We start from the raw sequence: 22892 nt of genomic DNA, 5'->3' as shown, positions 1-22892 counted from the left end.
GCGTCGGGGTTGGGTGGAGTTACATTCCGTCTTCGTGCGCATATCGCTTCACTGAGCGTATGTGCTAAAATGCTATCATGTGTAACCTGTAACCTTACCTCGGTGCACTATCAGAGCTAGTTTCCCCACAAATTAACAATTAAACTGGCATTACAATTTAATACCAAACTGGGTTTAATCTGTGACAAGGGAACTGTCTGTGTTTAATTTTTCATGCAAAGGGAGATAATTACAGGTATAAGTGCCCTTAATTAATAAGGTTTGATAAATTTAGGGATGCACACCCTCTTCTGCTTCTTTTTCTTCACTCTTCAGTTGCAAGCCTGTGCTGAGTGTTGCTTTCTGTGCTCCTTTCCAGATTTCACAAATCCATCTATTCATTCAAACTGTATCAAAGCTCAACCAAAAAAACGTATGAAACAGAAAGACCCCTCACAATTACACACACACACAAACACAGGTCACCATTGCTGTCTAAAAGTTATCAGAAAACGGAGGATTATTTTCTATTCAGGGGGGATTTCGCTAACGCTTTTCTCTGTTGCACAGGTGTTTGGTAGTGATAAACAACTCTCTTTCACTCCTGCCCACTGTGTGTGTTTGTCAGCGTGTGTGCGTCTGTGTGTGTGTGTGTGTGTGTGTGTGTGTGTTTGTTTGACAGATTTGGTGTGTAGGAGGAGCTTGTCAGTAACTCGTGGTTAGGCAGAGATGGTGTTAATCCTAAACCTTAAATCTGCGTAATTCAGATTAAAGTCAGGCTTTAACTCGGTGGTAATTCACTTAACACTGAAAAACAGGTGGCATCTGCTGTTCCCCAGTCCTGAAACTGTAGTCTATAGAGGAAGAAGTGGTACAGCAGTTGCCATATAGTGTATCAATGTCCTCATATCAGCCTTCTCCATCCTCAGCTGGCAATAACACAGTGTATGTGACTATAACACTAGAACCGTGCATAATGCAGTCTGAGTATAATATGTTACAGGATGCCAATGTGAAAGCCAACACATTCATAAAATGCCCTGGAGCAACAAAAATAATTCTACTTATAAAGAATCGGGCAGGAAAATTTCAATATATTGCAAATAAAAAAAATCCGTTGCACTTTGACACATGGTGGACATTGAAACCAAATAAAGGTGTTTTACACAGCCATACAAAAACTGCTGTGAGTAAATTCTATATAAAAATTAATTTAAAAAGCATTAAACAGTGGAATTGTAAGGATGGAGTATACGTTTAAACATTTCATATGTAAACTTGTTTTTTAATTTTCATTCCACATACACTATCATTAAAAATTTTGGAGTCAGTATGTTTTGTTTAATGGAAAAAAATAAATAATTTACTATCACTGGAATGTATTTTAACATATATTAAAATAGAACTGTTATTTTAAATTATAAATATATTTCACAATATTACTTTTTTTATTGTATTTTTTATCAAATAAATGCAGCCTTGGTGAGCATAAGAGTTTAATTTAATTTCTAATTTAATTAAATTTTACTTTTAAATAATTTCATATTTAAAATATTAATTTCATTACACAATTTCTGCTGATAATGTCACCTCTGTACAGCATTAAATGTAAAAGAACCTTTCCGTGGTATACGTGATTCATATGCAGCTTCTGTGCCTTGAAACTTCGATTGAAACTTTCGCTTCTGATATATAAGGACTATTTCAGAGAACATTTATCTCCATTACTAGCTTTCAGATTTCAAACTGGCTGGAGATGGTGATAAACAGCTTCCAATGGGTCCTACATTGATGACAAAAGCATTTTGCAAATGAGCCACGGTTTGAGACAGTATAAATTGTGAGAACAGACCAGCGGGGTGGCAATTGAACTGAGGTTCAGACTCAGGGAAACATAGTAAGTGTTAACGCAGCATTATTCTCCCCGAAACATCATTTATTATGGATTCTGTCCATTTCCCAGAAATTCAATCGTTTGACAAAAGCTACTGCTGAGCTGAAGTCACACCTGCTCAGTTCTGCTCATGTAGAGACTGTATTGTAACAGTGATTTTAGTTTTTTGGTGCACCACTGTTGACATATTAATCTAAGTTATTGCACCTATAACACAATTCGAAGAAGAACTGTTAAAAAATAACTACTTTAAAAGAACTATTACTATTAATATGTCCAAAGTAAATGGGAAGTTACTTTTGTAAAGAGTTATGATAGGCTATGCAACAGCAAAAACTATTCTGAATAGCATTTAGCTATTATTATGATTATTATTATGCATGCAGCTTTTAAGGCCACATATTAATTGATTCGATTCAAAAGTTAATTCATCACACTGCATGATGACAAAAATTAGTTAGTGAAGACAAAAGCGTGATTTAAAAAGGTGAAAAACTCCTGCGATAGAACCAAACATATACACATTTTGTTGTCAATTTTAACCAAAAATATTTAAAAAAAGAAAGAAATATGGCCATGCTATGTCAACTACCCACATGTATGTACCTCTGAAGATGCAGTTGTTCTGCATATGTGTGCATCTGTACGCCATTACCTGTATAAGTCTGCTCTGTTCAGTCTGCAGTGTATTCAGGTCCTGTCCCAGGTTGCTTTGTCCTCTTCTGAGAGACTCATAGTCCATCTTCAGCTGTCCCGCGTGGGCAGACAGCTTAGCAACTTCCTCTGCCAAGTTGACCAATAGCGCTCGATCCTGACCTTTGACGGACTTGAGATCCGTATCGTGGTCAGTGAGCGAATGCAGCAAAGACGTCTGCACGCCTTCCAGCCGCAGGAAATTACTGTTATAATCAGGGCAGTTGGGGTCGATGAAGATATTGATGCGTGATCCATCACCCCTCTCTACTGTCACCAATGCATTGGCTTCATCCTGATTGGTGCTAATATGAGGCGGGCCGTCCGACATGGGGGGAGCCTGGTAGTGGTTCATAAGAAGAATGGTTCCCGTCACTGTGACTGCGAGCAGAACGGCCACGAAGAGAAGGATGGTACATAGCAGATAGCTACAACTCATCCTCTGCAGACAGACAGAGACAGAGGAAAAAAGACACAGAGAGACAAAGAGAGTTGAAGTCATCATAATCATCATTACCATTTCTGCAGAACAGAAAGTGCTTTTTAAAGCCCGTCAGGGATAATACTGCAGTCTGACACAACTGCAGGAAAGACAAGGAAAGAGAGATGGAGGTGTTCCTGGCCCTGCTCTCCTCTCCTTTCACAACTTGGCACGAGCATCATCTGTTTGCTTTAATAATGCTCACTTCTTAGTGACATAGTTCCTCTTTTCTTGCAAACACAAACAACCCTCTTTTCCCCTCGGCTCTTCTCTGTATATTTTAATCAGATTATATGATGAAGAATCTCTGTAAAGTAATTTAAGTCTGAGAAAAGGGCTACAAAAAATGTAAGCATGTATTATTATTTGTATTAATAAAAATCATAAGTATAAAACGGCAAAATTTCGTAATATTATGCCACACTCTACAGTGTCATAATTTAACAAAATTAATTACATGCAACTGCAACTGATTACATGTAATCTGAATTACAATCAAATTCCAAAAATTACTTGTAATTAGATTTATTTACATTTTAAAATACTCGTAATCAGACTACAGCTACTTTTTATTGATTACATGATTACATATCAGTCATATCATTTTGTGTACATTCACACAAAATCCAGTCACTAGTTAGATGGCTACACAGCATTTGACCACTGGATTTACAAAAATTATTTCAGGTTTAAGTGGTTTAACATTAGGGCCTTGCGCACCGCGGGAACCTTTTCATAGTACCAGAACTAATTGTGGAACTACCCACTTTTTGGCGTTTTCGCACCGCTGGAACTGGGTGCGATTTTTGAAGGGTGCCTTTTTCGAGAACAAAATTAGCTCCTACTCTGGAGCAGGGTCTAACCACTGCCAGTTGTCGTTGGAGATTCTTAGTCCTCCTTTCCGTTCTTTCAATCGCTTTACGTATACATCGACATTCCATGTCCATTATTGTGAAACCCGCGAGACAGCTCCGATCACAGCGTCCTCCATCCTCCTGTTGTTAACGTTGTTCTTCTTTGTTTCCATTGTTGAACGCTGCGCACAAATGACGTCGCTGTCGACCGGCTTACGTCACTTCTTAGTACACACTGTCGGTGCGAATGCAACCCTTTAAATGGTACTGGGAAATAGTTCGCACAAAATCGTCCCAGTACTTTAGTACTGTACATTTAGTTCTCGAACTAAAGCGGTGCGAAAGGCCCTATTGCATCAACTACTAATTAACACATTAATTTTAATTTTAATTATCACTGACTGGGTTATTTATGTATTACTATGTATTTGGAAGGCTTTTGTCTTTCAAACACATTAAAATGCACAAATTCACATTTTATCTTATTTACATGCACAGTAATGCAGGGATTCCCAAACTTTTCTGTCATCTGAACCTCTTTTACCTAATATATTTACTTGAAGTACCACTGAGATTTTAAAATAAGTATCTTAATAAATAAGTTTCATATTTGCATGTTCACAGTTCTCTGACGTTGGTTAATGGTCACATGACATGCAGGTAAACAATTAAAATATTTCAATTTTTAATAAGTGTTTTATTTTGATTGATGTTATTTTTTAATTATTTATTTTAATTTGACATTTTTCATGATTTAATCAATCATTAGCTTTTCATTATACTCACAAACCCCCTGCAGTTCCTCTAGGAACACCAGTTTGGGAAACCTTGACGTAATGTTTAATGCACTTCATGTTGTTAATTACAACAAATGGAATATATTTTCTTAATCTTAGTGTTTTTATATAAATATGGTACAATGTTACCCTATTTAAATCAATGTGATAAACAAATTAGGTCAAAAGTAATCTAAAGTAGTCTGATTATATTACCTAAAATGTGTACTGTAATGGATTACGTTACTAACTACAATTTTTGTCATGTAATTTGGAATCAGTAACGGACTACAATTTGTTAGCAATCTACTCAGCTCTGCATATAATACATCAGAAAGTAAAATTATGCAACCTACTCCACTGTATTGTAATCTTGCAGATTTAAAGTTTGTTTTTTCGTGTTTTCACATTCACACTGGTATGAATGGAAGTCAATGGATCAAAAAGTGTTGTGTGAAGATTTATTTGGTAATCACGGGTTCTTCATCAGAGAAATGCTTCTCACAAATCTGAATCTCAGAACCAGACATAGGCACCATGTTTGTGAGTGTGTGCTGTCAATGTGCATTATCCATTCACTCCATTACCCATTTTGCGCAGTTAATAAACTCAGCTCTCCATCTCTGGTTCTCCCTTTAATGGGAAAAAATTAAGCCACTTTGAGTTTACCATCCAAACAAATGTGTGTGTGAAGTCTGGACATGTGTGTGTGTGCATGCAAGGATGCACTTGCAGTGGAGGTGTGCTCTCTGTGTAAAATATGCAATTTCCTGAATAAGTGTGTATACATATGTTCTCTTTTTTCCCAAACCTTCCTGTTCATAAATATGCTAAACAGCCACACTGGCATTGGCCCATACTCATTGGTGGTTAATGGCTTGCTTTACGAGTTGGCTTTTACGATCGACTCTAATAAAAAGATTTCGGAGAAGCACTTCAGTGAACAGTTTACTCAGAGAGACCAGAGATCTTCCCTCCTCCATCTCTGAGGGCTGGTGGAACATGTCGAGGCACTAGATGTGATAAGCTGCTGGTATGATTTAAATAAGATCAAACCACACAGAATTTTTTGCATACATTTTGTTATTTACACTAGTCTATCCTTCACAGAATTACTTCTGACACAGGTGTATGGTTTTGGTATTCTGTCAAGCAAGTATGTTTTTTTTTTCCCCAAGCTTTCCAAGGACAGAAATAGGGGTTACAAAATAATACATTAATAAGTGAATGTATTATCATGAGCTAACAATGAACAACAACTGTTAAATTGTGTTCATTTTTTATAATATTCATAATATACTATAATATCATTATTAACATGTATTTACATGTATTACAATTTTATTAATATTTTTATTGACATGTTCATTTGGATTTACATTATTTAAATTATTATTCAAATGCATTTAAATATAGTTTCCAACAAATGTTTATAATAATAAACTATGATGCCAGCATGAATGACAAGATAAAACAAACCAGGCATTATTTAAAATAGTTTTCCAGGTCCTTCATAATTCACTGATATCTGATGCTTCAAATTTATTCAAGCCAACTGTTCATACTGAAGGACAAATGTTATTTTATTTAACAGGTATGACTGATGCGCTTAAATTCTACATGTAATCCAATTGAACTCAATCCAGTAATGCTCCTTGGACAGTTTCCTTTTGAACAGCTGTTTCATCTAGATGAAAAACTGCTAAAACAGATTCATGCGGCAAACTCTCAAAAGGTTGAAGACAGTATTGATAGATGGACTATACAGTATGAGCCATTTTCCCTGCAGATCAACCGTCATTGTGACTGCTTTCTTTTCCATGTTCTGTTGCTGATTCTCTCCAGCTGAGCCTCAGTAGATTGATAGCTATTTTTGCTTGTTGTATTTTATTGAGTGAAGACTGCAACAACTTCAGAACTGAGTATCTCTCAGAGTGTCTTTCTCTCTCTCTGTCTTTGTCCCTTTTCTAAACCTCTCTCACACACAGACACATACACACGATATTCTAAACACAAACAACACCATAAATAGGCTACACTGAGCATTTCTATGTGCGAGGTCTGTTTTCTCCCACACACTGGTGCATTCACTTGAATTTTAATTTTAAAGCCCAGGCAGATGAAGGGTGTTTCTGCAAAAAAAAAAAAAAAAAATTGTTTTGCATAAAATATTCAGAAAGAAACGACACTTCAGTGGATATGAGATAGATGAATCCATAAGAGGCCTGACATACAGGGAAGAATATGATGAAATGCAGAATATAAGCCAAATGTGTGTGTGCGAGAGTGGCATTTTGACGAATATGTCATCCAAAGGCAAACGCAGTAACTACACATCTGGCCAAAATTGAGTTAAGTCCTAAAATGGGCTTTGTGACATCTGTTGTCTTGTGACAAAGTTTCCTGGTTAAATTTTGTCCCTTTTCAGAGAAACGAGAGTGTCAAAACTGCAGTAACTACAAAATCCAAGCTAATACCAAGGCAAACCGCAGTAACTGCATTCTGGCTTTGTTTTCCCGGCTTTGACACTGCAGATACTGCGCAGTCTGCCTTGGTATCCCGCGGCCAAATGATGGTTGAACTCGCGTTAAAATGCAAATATCCAAAGATGGGTAAGGAAGATAGCAAAATATTATCTCCTAGCAAGGCAAATGACAGCTTTATAATCAGTTAACATTAACTAGCCAGTTGCTAGCAAATTAAACAGCCTACCTGCATTGCTTCATATCCACTCTGACAACGTAATGATAATCTGATTTAGAATCGCGCTGATGTTTGTTGATTCGGACGTCTCTCCACGTTTCAGGCAGCTAATCCAATTGTAACGGGTTATTCTTTCAAAAGTTAGCTGGCTCCGGTTAAGTTATGTAATTCATCAATGAACCGTTCTGTATGAAAGTTATATGGAACGCAGTTTGTCCCCTATTCGCAGGCATATGCCATATAACTACCAGACCAGGCAAATAACAAATTCTTAACTGATAAGTAATCATTCTTTTTGCACAAATCACCGTTTAATTTGTTAACATAGCCGTTCGAGGAAGGCTTTTGGTCGCTCCTGGTTCACAGCGAGCGGGACTCGCGCTGTCTGCAATTCCCTGCACCATCTGCGTTTTGATTTCGGCAAATCAGTTTGGGTGAATGCAAACAACGTGATTATCATGAGCACAACATCCAGCTAGGCAAGAAAACATGCAATCTACCTGAGGGATGACTTCTTTCACTATTTCACAGGCCAGTGGTTTGTGTGTAATGTGTGTGACATTTTTTGTATTACATTAAAATTCCTTTTAAATTAATTGTACATAAATACGTTAAGCAAAGAAATGAGATTTTTTTCTGAGAACCTTTCATCCACCTTTTATACATATACTTAACCGCAGACATGGAAATGATGTAGTACTGGATGTGGTACAAATATTTTGAGCATCCCTTATTCTGTCTCTTATTTTCCTATAAAGAATCACAATTATCCCTTATTTTCCTTTATGACATCCCTAGATATATTGTTAGGCAAAGTTCAAATTCTGTGAATTTTTAACTACTGTTTTAACTACTTGGTCTGTAGTGATTTTTTATTTTTTTTAATAAAATGAGCAAAACACTCTTTGTGGTGAAAGGAGCTTTATACAAAATCAAATCAAAACAAAATGTATATAAAATAAAAAAAACGGTGTCGCCAGTGTCAGTGTCGCTTTCAGTTAGAATTACATCTTGATTTTCTGCTAGGAAGCAGCCCTCCAGTGTGGAGCTAGGTGGAGCTAGCCAGTGACAGAATCGTTTTTATTAGTTAATCAATAAGAATAAGAATAAGAATATTACATTAAAGGGATAGTTTGGTTTGCATAGATTTAAGCTTGATCTAGCACAGAACTGTTTTGATTATTATAATAATATGAGGTATTTTAAGAGAGCTACTGTTGTGAAGTCTTATCACTTACCTTTATTTTGTTCTATATCCCTATGACTTACAAAAGAAAATGTTAGGCAGATTGATGCATCACTCAGTTACTTTCTCATTTACCATTTAATTAACTGTACGAAAAAGTCTCTCTGTCATCTCATTCTGTGTGCCAAATATATTTATTTTACATTGTAAAAAATGTTATAACTGTAATTGTACAATAGTAATATAAGTAACATTTTCAAAAGCTGAAGTGATTACCTTGTTTTATTTATTAGTTAGAACATGTGAAACTCAATATTTTAACTAACTGTAAAAGCTGAATAATCAATCAAAGCCTACTGTTTAAATCTGTGAAATAATAATTGATTAGTCACTTAATCGTTCTAATAACCATTAGATTAATCGGTTATCAAAATAACCATTTGTTGCAGATAAAAAAAAAATCTGAAAACCCAAGTAAAAATGCATTATTTTTTTGCATTACAAATTGTATTATCAGCTATTAGTGTCATGTTGTTTCTTTGTTTTAATTGTTTCAAAATTCGAAAATATTTTGTTTATTTTCAATTCGTTTTTGAATTCAGACTTTCAGTGTGGTCTCAGATGTTTGGACCCACTTTATATGCTCCAGTCGTTCCAGGAAATAATGCTATGTCACGCTTTAAGTTTAACGGTATGAGAGATTGAAGCCCTTACCTTGGGCAGTGTTTGTCTGACTGTGTCTGAGTCTGACCAGCAATGTTTGAGCTGAGAGGAGTTGGGCACACACTCACAGAATGTCTGCATCAAACAAACACACATACAACTAAATGAAGTGTTGTTTTTCTTTGCCATTTGGTGTGTGTATATTCAGGTTTGCCTGTACTTTGAGGGTCAAATGTCCTCACTCCTTGTGAGGACATTTTATTTTTCCATACAAGTTAAAAATGCTCATAAATCAGGCAAATCACACTTAGATCACAATCTAATGTTGTGCACAGGTTTTTGTGAAGGTTAGGTTTAAGACACAGAAAATTAAAACATAAAAACAATGAAAGCACTGTACTCACTTCACTGTAAAAAAAATTCCGTAAAATTTACGGTAAAAAAACGGCAGCTGTGGTTGCCGGAATTTTACCGAACGATTGCTCGTCCACTGCCATGCCTGCTGACGTTAGCTTTACTTATTTGCTATCATCTCTGTGCTCTCTGAGCCGAGTCTGAGCAAAAAGTTTAGATATGACAACAAGACGGTTCATTCATAATATTATTTTTTTTTTAAATCAATAATAACTCACATCACTCATGAAGGTATCCATTATCCACTGACTCTGATAACGGCCGGGTGTTCTCCAAGTCCGATCAACTCGGGTATTACACACAATGTTAAACAGACCCGGGATCCGAAGTAATAGATTGGGACCCGACCCGGACCCGGCTGACCATTTAAAATATAGCCCCGAACCCATACGGATCCCGGGTCCTCGGGTCTCGGGTCATCCATGTAGACCTCTAGCACAGTGTCATTCACACAAACGCTAAACACCATCATGGTAACACACATGAAACTGAAATAATGCAATAAACATTCATCTAACAACATTAGGTGTAACACACAACAAAACTGATAAGAAAAAACTAAGAAGAAACATAGTTATTTCAACAAAAAAAAACATCAAATTTGAAATGTAACGCAGGGAATTCTGGGAATGTCAATTTACGGTTATTCACTGTAAATTATACGGTATTTTTCACTTCCAAAAACGGTATACTACCGTTTACTACCGTAAAATTTATGTCCAATATATGTAATGTCCAATACAGTTTTTCACCGTATATAGTAGGGGAATTTACCGTTAACCATTTAACAGGTTTTTACTGTAGCATTTTTACAGTCTTTTACCGTTAAATTCACGGTCATTTTTTACAGTGTTGAGATGTACTCATAGAATTTAATATTGCATTATATTATAAAACTTATCAAACAAACCTGTGTGTGTGTGTGTGTGTGTGTGTGTGTGTGTGTGAGAGTGTGTCCTGGTATTCCCTGGTATCGTGGGACAAATAGGGTATAACCCTGTGATTTATAAGCTTTGCAAGGTCAAAATTTACTGGTATTACTATCATTGTGGGGACATTTGGTCCTGTGAGGGTAGGTTTAGGTTTAGGGTAAGGGGATAGAAAATAGTTTGTACAGTAAAAAACCATTACACCTACTGAATGACCCCATAAACCATGAAAACCCAACATGCGCTTGTATAAACTCAGCTGGCAGAATCATCCCTTTGCTCTAATAACGCCCTTTTAGTAATATAGCTCCTCTTATCTCACAAACACATAAGGTCACATATACACTTTCATAAGCATCTCATCAGATTTTCTTTTTAATGTTTTTCAATAACAGTGGACAATATTACATTAGCTTTCCGCTATATGGTAACAGATTCAGACCATTGAAACATTAGGAAGGCCTATCAGTGCTCTCTGTATGGCTGCTTTCAGGAGCAGAAGATGGTCCTGTTCCAGTCACTCTTACGGATCTGGTGTGTTCAACCGAACAACACAATGGTGCATGTTATTCCTAAAAAAAGAGTTTGCTGTGACTCTAAAATACTTCCTTTTTATTTTTTAGACTTTCTTATTTTTCTACCCCTCCCATCTAGCCACCTATAGAGGCACCTTTTTGTGATCAAATCAGTTCCTAATGGATAAAATCTAATTTTAGCCTGCAATTTTTCCTCATTTAATTTTTTTTTTACACAGAAATACATCACATTATCGAAATAAAATGGCCTGCAAATATGGTTTCACAAAATTACAAAATATCTCATTCTCCAGTTTGTGAAAACAAAACATTGAATGTTGTTTACACTTTCAAAAATATAGCCACAAAACATTATAGCTGTTACCATGAGACTAATGTGATAAAAACACTTACTAACCTTGTCTGCACAGTTTTCCAATCTTTCTGATAGCATCACATGCTACACGCATGGATACCATTGGTTATGAAGACAGAGTGAGAGCGAGAGCAAGAGTGTTCCAGATCTGCATGTAAGGTGTGCATAAGCTGACTAATTGTTAAGCTAATTTAGAGGTAGAAGCTTTACACACATTCTGTCCTCCGTTTCAGACAAATCATAAGCTTGAATTACACCAGTTAGCTGCGAGAGGAAGAAAGGAAGAAACAGAGGAAGTGATGAAACAGTGTGCAGGTGGACAACAGAGAGCCTGAGGAGATCAGACCACCCATACTAACTTCAGAGTATTCTGACAGCCAAAACGTTGCTGTTTCAGTACTAACAATAAGAGAGACAAAAAAGACAGAGAGAAAACAATGAGAGTGAAACAGAATGAAAAAAATTAGACTTTATGAGTTTGTGGTGCTCATATTGTTGCAGTTTTCACCCAGTGGATAAGTAAAAATCAGTAAAATCTTAGTCTTGGTGGGCTTTTTGTGAAAAAATTATAGGACATAATTTTTTGAGTGTGTCTAGGAACAACATCATCTGTTGACCAAACAAGTTTATCTGGCAAGAACAGGTGGCCAAATGCTTGGATTTTGTTCACTAATACTACAACAACATGTACACTGTGTTATAGTATTACAATTTAAAAGTACATGATTACACATCAACACCTGTATTGCAGAAATTAGATTTGTGCTTTGACACTGTATACAAAAAACAGCTTAATTGGTCGGCTTTTAAAATTCTTATTATCCATGTTCCATATACAGTAGGCTCACATTAATTTCCACATGATAAGCCAAATCCATTTTATTTTAAAATTGACATAATAAGACATGTACTATTGAGTAAGGACACACTAAATTGGTTAAAAATGACAGACATAATGTTAAAATGTAAAAAAGAATTCAGCTTTGCCATTACAGGAATACACACACACACACACACCTCACAATATTGCCATTTTGACTTGGTGAACATAAGACACTTCTTTCAAAAACATTAAAAAATCTTACTAAGCAACAAAAACACAAATGGAAAACACTCCATTTTCAGATCGTTTTTTTTGGAATTCAAGAGATTAAGCTAAGACAGAAGCCTAATTAATTATTTGTAATATGTTTGATGCAAAAATATGTACTGAACTGAAGAATTAATGCATTTTTCCCTGTCATTCTAATTTAATTAAATTGAGTTTACGTTGTTGTCATTTCTACACAATCACAAATTGAAAAGAACAAGAATTCCCAACCCTGCTGTTCACTGGGGTGGGGGGAAAAAAATCGATACAGCATAGTATCGCGATATTTTCCGCGGCAATACTGTATCGATACACGGATGCCAAGTATCAATCTTTTATTATTCTATTTGGTAGAATAATAAAATCAATTTCTTTACAATCCACTAGATGGTAGTGTTGAGTTTTTTTCAGTTGAGGTCAGCTGGGTCAAACATGTTTGATATTTTATGACTCTTGAGCTGGTTGCCTCTGACGTGATCCCTGCGATAGCCAATGAGAGTGAGCAAGCATCACCTACCGGATGTTGCGTGCTTCTATAGCTGAAACTTGTTAGCCACAAACATGCCATGAAAGCAGAGAACATCACCCATATTCTTTGTTATACTTTGTTTTTCATTGTGAAACAGAACGCGCGCCAGGAGAGCCAGCTGACAACGTTGATTGTATTATATTTGTTTTTCTTCTCTAGTCACGTTTGATCTCGCGAGTCTCCGTGAGATCACGTGTCACTGTGAAATCGTTCCTACAATCATCAAGTGTGTGGTCCCACAGTCTGGTCGAATCGTCTAGTGTGCACGTTCAGAGGATTATAAGGCTAAAAATCTTAAAATGGTTTTAAAATCGGTTAAGATTTAAAAATCATCTAGTGTGCAGCCAGCTTTAGTAAAATAAAGATGGCAGCATTGCGGAAAGTTATCATTAAAGCCCCGTCCGCGTTTAAATCGGATGTATGGACTTACTTCGGATTTGTAAACAAGGGATGTAAGTAGAGATGCACCGAATTTTCGGCAGCCGAAAATGACATTTTTGGTTTTCGGCCGAAAGAGAAAAATGGCCGAAAATGCGAGCCAAAAATATAAGCTACATATAATAATAATATATATGGCACGCCGCGCCCCGCCCGGCAGTGTTCAGCTCGCATGTTTCACTCTCCTTATCACTGCGCGGTTTGACGCTCAGCTCAATATTCCGCTCTATGAATGTGCGTTCCGCTCATGCTCCCCGGAAAAGTAAAGTCCGCTCAAATAACGCGCTGACAGGAAATTTCTATGCAGTATACTTGTTCCTGTTTGCAGCAGCGCTACTGTGCTGTAACATGGTGTAGGCTAGTACAGCTGTACTGGGCAACGCCACTGTTGCCAACTCTCGCGAGATAAATAAGCAACCGCAGCTTCAAAAATAAGCCCAAAACCAGCCCAATATTTTTTTAATAATTTATTATCATCAATATTATTTATTATCAATTATTTATTACCAGTAAATGAGCCCGCAACATATTAAACTGAAACTACCCTTTTATCTGAAAAGCAAAAACATGTTATTTTACAAAAATCAGCAAACTGCAAAAAAAAAAAATGATTAGGCTACCTTATAAAGGAAAAACGTCATCCCACTCACTCCTCTATGTCTACTACAATCATCACTTGGATTACAGCGTCACGCGCCTTCTTTTTGAACGTGATTTTTCTTCAATCCATCATTGAAGAAAAATCACGTTCAAAAAGAAGGCGCGTGCGGAGGGGGCGGAATATTTGTCAAATTAAGCTACAGCACTTCTATTTTTGCACTGATTGGCTATTAAAGGGGTCATATGATGCTGCTAAAAAGAATATTATTTGGTGTAATGAAATGTGTTTATGCGGTTTAAAGTAAAAAAAAACACATTATTGGCGGCGGCGGCAACAATACTACAGAGAGAATAAAAGTTACGCCTTCTTTCTTTGCGTGAACATTTGGGCGGCGTTATGCAAATCTTCCCACATAGTGAGGTAGATATGTGGGGGCATGTTCGAACGAGCCGTTTTAGGCAGGTGTGGCTGACTCTTAACTTTTATAAAGAATATCTCTTTGGATTTGAGACTTTAGTCTTTGCAACTTTACAGATCTTCTTTATGCACCAAGAGCTTGTAACACTCCAAAGAGAAAGGAAAAAATGAAATTGCATCATATGACCCCTTTAACTGTGAGCAGACAGAGTGTCAATCAATGCATTGGAGAATACAGTGAACATAAATGAAAAGAAACGAAGTTGCTTGTCAGGTTTTCCTAACAAGCAACCATATTTTTTAAAATAAGCCCAAAAAAACGTGACCCGGGATTTTTTAGGCAACTTTACAAAAAAAGAAGCCCAAAGTCGCTAATATGCGGACTTGGCAACTCTGGGCAACGCTGGTAAAATTATGCTACCTTCAGTGACGCTATGCTCTGCTCATATGCTCTGATAATAATAGTTTTGTAGGACTATACATTATTTGGATAATTAGTCCAAAAAAACCCAAAAAACTTATATCTGATTCTGTTACATAAAGAAGTGAATAAAAATAATATATTGATATTTAATATTAAGGTAACACTTTACAATAAGGTTCCATTAGTTAATGTTAGTTAATGTATTAACTAACATGAACGAACAATGAACTATACATTTATTACAGTATTTATTAATCTTTCTTAATGTTAGTTAATGCAAATACAGTTGTTCACTGTTAGTTCATGTTAATTCAGAGTGCATTAACAGTTAACAAGCACAACTGTTGATTTAAATAATGCATTAGTAAATGTTGAAATTAACATGAACTAAGATTAATAAATGCTGAAGAACTATTGTTCTTTCCTAGTTTGTTAACTAAAGTTGTTAACTAATGAACCTTATTGTAAAGTGTTACCAATATTAATATAAATTATGTCCAGTTTTATTGTGTTACTTTCAGTAAAAGTTTGGTTATTAGGGGTGGGAATCACCAGAGGCCTCACAATACGATTTTATCACGATACAATATTATTGCGATTTTAAATATATTGCGATATTCTGCGATATATTGCAATTTACTACCTTTTTCCAACTTCAAATTATGTCTTATGTCTTTTTGTTATTATGTCTTATGTCAAATTATTAGTGGTTATTTTATTGGCTTGTGTTTTTCTTTAATTCAGTATCATTAAAATTGAGTTAAATTTAAAAAGTCTTACGAAATTACTTTATATTATTTAATAAAATAATAAATAATCATTACAAAGCATTTTCGGTTTCGGTTTTCGGCCAAGTGCATCCAGAATTTTTCGTTTCGGCCCAGAATTTTCATTTCGGTGCATCCCTAGATGTAAGACTACATGTTTTATTTAATTTAATTTAAATGTAACAGTAATTTGATTTCAAATGCCCCAATTGCTGAAGGGTCTGCACAACGTTTTAGTACAATTTCAAGTTGCATTGTTCAAAATACCTGTAGTAGCACAGCAGTGCATACCTGTTTACATTTAATTAAGGTGGACTAGACTAGACTGTAATACAAATAGTTGAGTTTGCCAGGTGCATACAGCATTTATGACAGGTTTTCATGAAAGTTTTGGTCAGTTCGTCTGCTTGACAATCGCATTTTGCACTGCAGCAATAAAATTGAAGTGAGATAAACAAACTGAGAAATGTTTATTTTTAGTTAAAACAGATGTTGCCAAAGTTTTCCTTTGGGGACATAATTTGAAGTTGGAAAAAGGTAATAAATTGCAATATATCGCAGAATATCGCAGAATATATTTAAAATCGCAATAATATTGTTCCGTGAGACAAGTATCGTGATAATATTGTACCGTCAGGCCTCTGGTGATTCCCACCCCTACTGTTCACACAGTATTAACAGATGTAACACTAGAAGGAAAACTGCCAACATTTCTTCTCCTTTCTAACTGCCTTTTATATCTCAGCTATAGAGCTCCTCACAGCAAACCACATCTCCATACTTCTCCAATATCCATCTTTTGCATATGTCACACAGACACACACACACACACACAAACACATACAAACAAAAACTCAATACTTCTGTACAATAACCGATCTCACTATTTCAATATCATTGTTGTTTTATAGTCATAGACACACCTTGATGTTTTCAACAATCTCAACTAGGGCCATGACAAAGAAACAAAATTGCACATTGCACAGATATCCCACAGTGAGGAAAACGAATGGATTTTTCAACCAGTGCTCCTCTTGTATATATCTCCGCTCATACGTAGGGGAGTTTCCTGTGAATAATGCATGTAATAACATAAGAATCAATAGAATATGACCACGAAGATGAACTCTCTATCACTCGCTTTCTCTTTCTATCTCTTTTCTCCAGTTCACCCTTCCTTCCTCTATCCTCTGTCTGTACCCGAGTATTCCAAGCAAAAGACTGGAAAGGTTTTGCCAACATGGACCCCAAAGAGATAGTAAAACCTGAAATCACCTACACTGTATGGTCCACATGAGGAAAACTTATTAAACACACTAAATAATGTTTTAATTAAACTCTAATCATGCAAATAAGTATGTATGAGGGTTAGCTTTAAGGTTAAGGGATTGAAAATATCATTAAATAAGTATAAAAACAACATAATTCAATAATGGAAAGTCTCCACCATAATAGGAAAACAAATGTGTGTATGTGTACGGCTGGGTGCGCTCCTTCAACTCCAATCCACCCCAAATGCTATCGGGTGTGAAGTGATGCCCATTACAAATATGAGATAGAAGGTCGAGCCAAAGACAGCATACACAACACATATAAGAAGATCCACCAGTGAGACGCTGGGGTGTATTGGAGGCCACAGGCACATGTGAACTGATGCAGTCTGAGGGGTAGAACTAGGGGTGTCTTGAAGCACAAATGGATACAATTGGATTGTCCTGGTTTTCTCTTGCACTCAATATGATTTATTTACTTTAGAAGAAAAAGAGAAAACTTCACTCCATTATAGGGACATACTCGATCGGACTCTATTAAAAAGCATGTGGATTTTGGATCAATGCAAGGCAGTTTTGTCCATTTAAAACGTTGTTATTGGAAATATGTAAGAAATTATTGACAAACTGTAAACACCATGAAAGCAGTGGGACAAAAAATTATAGGTGTGTGTGAGATGTATTTTCTGTCTAAAGTTGTTTCAAATAATGATCGCTTGATGTGGTTTCAAATTTGTGGTTAGCTTTGCGATCTTTAAACTGCTATGGCCTGAGTTTTCCGTGAAAATTGCTGAATGACAGCTGGCCCCCAAGCTGAACTGAGAGACTCAGACCTCACAAAGTACTCGCTAGACCGCAGAGGTGCATTCCAGCCCACTGAGATACCAATGATTTCCTGCTCATCATATAATCACATCTAGTTAAGGTTATAAAGCAGACAGTTAATTCTAATGTTAGTTTCACAAGGTCAGACATAATATTTGAGAATGATAAAGTAAACCAATTTGGATTGCAGCCAACAACTGAATATTGACTTGAGTTTCCCCTCCCAGACATAATAATGTAACAGACAAGTAGATTGAGCTACTTGATTGAAACATGTTGTTTCAAAATGAAAACATTGAGCTTAAAGGCACAATATGTAAGTTTTCGCCGCTAGAGGTCGCATGTTCAAAACATTAACAAAGACGAAGCTGTGAAGTGACACTGTGAAGTTGGGTGGAACAATGAGAGATGTCGTGTTCACTATTAAGAGATGTATGGAATTCACGAATCATGTTCATGGATGAGGTAATGAATTACCTGTACCTTCCGCAGTTATTCAAACAGCGAAAAAATTATACAGAGAAAGCGAGCTAAGAACATTTACATTGTCAAAGAACATTATGATTGATTTCAGTCTAGCGCGAGATTAAGCACTTTCAAAAAACTCCCCTTATAATCAGTAAAGCTGTCTATACACTGATGAATGAATCGCTTACTTACATCATACATACATCTGCACTTGTTTATGATGAGAGAATTCGTGAGCTGAATTCAGTCAACCTGTCAGCACGCGAGCACACTCAACAACGAAACTGCACTGTTTCAGCGATGACTCATCTGAACGCCTCTGATTGGCCATTGCACTCATAAGCTCAACAGACTTGTGTGTGATTGGTTATAATGAGGAACAGGGACAAGCCAATTTTTAAAACTGGAATTTCTGTGGATTTACAAATCCTTGGGAATATTTGGAATAACGTAAGTACACAACTGCATGAAATATATAACACTGTGCAAGTGGTTTTTGGATATTTTATTACAAAAATCTTACATATTGTGCCTTTAAGATAATAATGACAAAAACAATTTGCTTTAAGCAGTCAACTAGTTTATGGCTCACCTTCATGCTGTTTGACTTATGTATGATTTTCTTTCTTTCTTTCCTTTTCTTTTCTTTTCTTTTTTTTATTTCTTTTCTTTTATTGTTCATACAATTGAATGGTCCTCAAGACGGGTTTGGTCACCAACATTCTTTGAAATACACTACCAGTCAAAAGTTTTTGAACAGTAAGTATTTTTAATGTTTTTTTAAAGAATTCTCTTCTGCTCACCAAGCCTGGATTTATTTGAACCAAAGTACAGCAAAAACAGTAAAAAAAAAATCTTATTTAGGCTAACTGATTTCTGAAAGATAATGTGACACGGAAGACTGGAGTAATGGTGTTAAAAATTCGGCTTTGAAATCACAGGAATAAACTACATTTTAAAATATATTCAAATAGAAAGCAGTTATTTTAAATAGTAAAAATATTTCACAATATTACTGTTTTTGCTGTATTTTGGATCAAATAAATGCAGGCTTGGTGAGCAGAAGAGAATTCTTTAAAAAATTTAAAAAAAAATCTTACTGTTCAAAAACTTTTGACGTGATGTATCTTCTTTTATGTTTGTTGTTTTTATGTTATGTTTAAAATGAGGGTGAGTAAATGATTACATACATTTCATTTTTGGGCAAACTATTCCTTTAATTTTCAGATTTGCAGGGATGACAAAAGTACATTGGATAGTTTTTGGCAAAAATGAATTTTGAGCAAAAGTCAGCAAGTGTCTGGACAAACTAAAATAGATTTTCAATAATTTGTCTAGTTTTGGATTAAGTAGGTTTTTCATGTTTAAAAATCAATTTTAGGAGTAATACAATGCCAAAATGATAAGTACAGAGCATCTATGGTTTCTCCGGTGTCATGATGACTAATGCAAACGACTACAGAGTTTAAGAGTCTCTGTGTAAAGCCTGGCTCACACTATAGGATTTTTAGCCCGATTTAGCCCCGATTTCCCCCTCCTGAGAATCGGAGCAAAAATCTTGTCGAGCCCCTCGATCGGTCTCGATGTTCGGCGCGGATTATCTGGTAATGTGAGGCGTTCACCGATCGAATCTTGCACCTCCCGATCTGCTCGCACACAAATCGGGGCCGCCCCGATCATATCAAACATGTTTGATATTTAGGATTTAAATCGGCTGATGACGGCTATATGATTACGTCAGTACTGTCACAATAGCCAATGTGCGACCGCAAAACAGCTGCTGTACGGCCCTGTTGTATAGTGGAGATTTTGGAGATTTTGCACTTGACGTTTTATAGTGACACGACTGTCTGTATAATGTGTCGAAAACGTATCACAACTGTAAGGAGAAAGAGAAGCACTGGAGTGAAATCGCCTCAGTTTTGAATGTACCAGGTGAGTGTAGAAAGCATCTAGCACACTAGCTAACATATGTAAACATCACTGAAATATCAATGATGATCTGCTGCGTGAGATCACGTGAGGCGCTCCCTCTGGCATGATAATCTTAATAATATCTTGTAGTGTGTGATGCGCCACGATGTTAAAATCTTGTAGTGTGTGCATGTTTAAGATTTGAGGCAAGATAATCTGCAAAGATTCTCCTTATGTGTGTGCTGCAACCAGATTTCATAATCGGTTAGGATTTTAAAACTCCTGTAGTGTGAGCACGTCTTAACCCACAAAACACTTAACATGCAATTACTCCAGCAATAAACCTAGAAAGCCCCAAAATGCTTCCAAGGAGACAACTGCTTGAATAAATGGCTCAAACCCCTTGACACCAAATACATAATCCCGAACTTTCAGCACAAAAGCACATAGTCTTTGGTACAGAAAATACAGTCAAGGGAAAACACACAAAGCCATGCTCTCTGAATACAAGTGGAGTGAGAAAAGAGGCTTTCACACTTTCAAGTGAACAACAAAGCTTAATTGTCACCTTAAATTTCAATATTGTAGCTTTCATGTATGTTCTTTTCTCACCCATCTGTCATTCTTCTCTCTGTCTCTACCACTCACCCATCCATCACAGCTTACTTTCTCTCTCTCTCTCTCAAACACTGAGCATCAGAGAGGACGCCTACCTAACAGTGGGTGGATAAGAGAACTTTGTGTGTGTGTTTTAGAGTATCTACTAACCTCCAAAGCTGTGCATTGATTCACATGCCATCAGAAACTCTTTTCAGGGCAATGCGGGTGGCTAGGCCTCTCCAGAGCCAATTGGAAGGCAAGGATTTTGGAGTATATTACGGTATCACATCACTAAAAATAAAATAACCTCATTGCGTCATCCATTAAATGTAGGTCTCTTGAAGAAAAATAGCTGGCCCAGGACAACAGACCTTAATGGTCTCATATTTTTTTCAACAGCTGCAAGGTAGTGATTATGGAGATTGTGGTGAAAGCTTCTAAATAATCTAAATATTATCTCTCTCTCTCTCTCTCTCTCTCTCTCTCTCTCTCTCTCTCTCTCAAGAGGGTGTCATATTTGGCAACAGTGAGTAATTCAGCCTCTCAGTTGTTTAACAATGCAATTGACAATTTGTGGCATAACAAAAACTGTAATTGAATGCATGCTCACACTTTGTTTTCAAACATCCCTGCAATAGACTCTTATCCCTTTGACACAAATCAGTTTTTATCAATTCAATATACCACATGTTGCAAAGAAAAACGTACTTGGTTACTAACGTAACCTCGGTTCCCTTAGATACGGGAACTGTATACTGTCTCAGAGGGGAGAAACCGGAACTTCGTAAAAGTGCGGGGGGCCATCGACAGCCCGAAGGGAAGGACCGTGTATTGATAAGCCACTCCCTCGAAAGCGAATCTCAAGAATCGCCTGTGACGGGGGGCTATCTGGATGTGAAAGTATGCATCCTTCAGGTCCATAGAAAAGAACCAGTCTCCTGAGCGAATTTGCGCAAGGATCTGTTTCAGCGTAGTCATCCTGAACGACCTTTTCATGAGGGCGTGATTCAGGCGTCTGAGATCGAGGATGGGTCGGAGGCCACCATCTTTTTTGGGGACGAGGAAGTAACGGCTGTAGAAGCCCGACTCGCTCTGAGCTGGAGGAACCGTTTCTACAGCTCCTTTTGCCAGCAGATTCATCACCTCTGAGCGCAGGACGTGAGTGTCCTTGCTTTGCACTAAGGTGAAACTGGAGCGAACTGGAGTGAATATCCTTGTTTTATTATCCCCATGACCCATCTCGACACTCTGGGGATGGACTGCCAGGCCTCGGCCCACATGGCGAGGAGTTGGATTAACTCAAGTGACTGGCCGCACAGGGGCAGAACACTCGTGAGAAATGGAAGAGGAAATTTGCTCTCTTTTTGAAAATGTTTGTGTTTTATTTTTCCCGCAATAACAGCGGCTGATTACTTGGGCGCTTGAACAGACCCGTTGTTTGCAACAAACAAATTTTCCTCTGTACCCGGGGTGTCAGGAGGTCTAAGAGAGGCTGCTTGGGAGGCGATCCGGCCGTAGCGAGACCTGGCCCCATCCTCTTCCTGTGCCACAGATCAGGAAGATGCCTGAGTCGCCGGGTCCAACGCAATCTTGGGTCGGGGTCCCTGGAGCTAAGGAAGAGGGTAGCGTCTGGCCAAGCGGGAGCGTCCTCGCTTCTGCTGAGCCTTAGAGGGCTGAACAGCGGGGGCGGCAGGAGCTCTTTCTCTGAAAAGAAAGCGATCCGCGAGCAAAGAGAGGCGAGACTGAAGTTCTTGCAGTGAGAACACTCAGTTCCCATGAGCGCAGCTTCCACGTGGGATTTCCCCAAGCAGGAAATGCACTCCGTTTGCAGGGGAGACCCGCATGAACCGCAGTAACGGTGCGACATTTTCAACAACGCCAAACTCTTTTAGTAAGCTCTTTTTGAATCGCCGGATGGCGGCAGGGGAAATGGACCGGAACTGCTGCGTCGCTGAGGGGTCCCAGTTCCAGCTGCGAAGGCGTGTCAACGGCGAGGACGCTGAAGGAGAAGAAATCTGAGAATCCTGTGGCGAAAGCCCGCTTATATAGCCAGATGGCTCCGCCCTTTCTGGCGGGCTTTGTCGC

At 37.3% G+C, this 22892-nt stretch overlaps 1 protein-coding gene across 1 annotated transcript in view; it reads right to left on the bottom strand.

Moving 5' to 3' along the window:
- The window catches only part of fibcd1b (fibrinogen C domain containing 1b), an 87705-nt gene that overhangs the window by 46007 nt on the left and 18806 nt on the right, over positions 1-22892 (bottom strand). Inside the window, exon 2 of the mRNA XM_016502808.1 lies at positions 2529-3008. Within this exon, the coding sequence (XP_016358294.1) occupies positions 2529-3008 (480 nt within the window). The remainder of the gene's footprint in view (positions 1-2528; positions 3009-22892) is intronic.

The sequence above is a fragment of the Sinocyclocheilus anshuiensis genome, unplaced genomic scaffold (genome assembly GCF_001515605.1).
Source record: "Sinocyclocheilus anshuiensis isolate Anshui unplaced genomic scaffold, SAMN03320099.WGS_v1.1 scaffold438, whole genome shotgun sequence".
Taxonomy (NCBI): Eukaryota; Metazoa; Chordata; class Actinopteri; order Cypriniformes; family Cyprinidae; genus Sinocyclocheilus; species Sinocyclocheilus anshuiensis.
The sequence above is the reverse complement of the archived record's forward strand: the minus strand, read 5'-3'. Positions and strand labels throughout refer to the sequence as shown.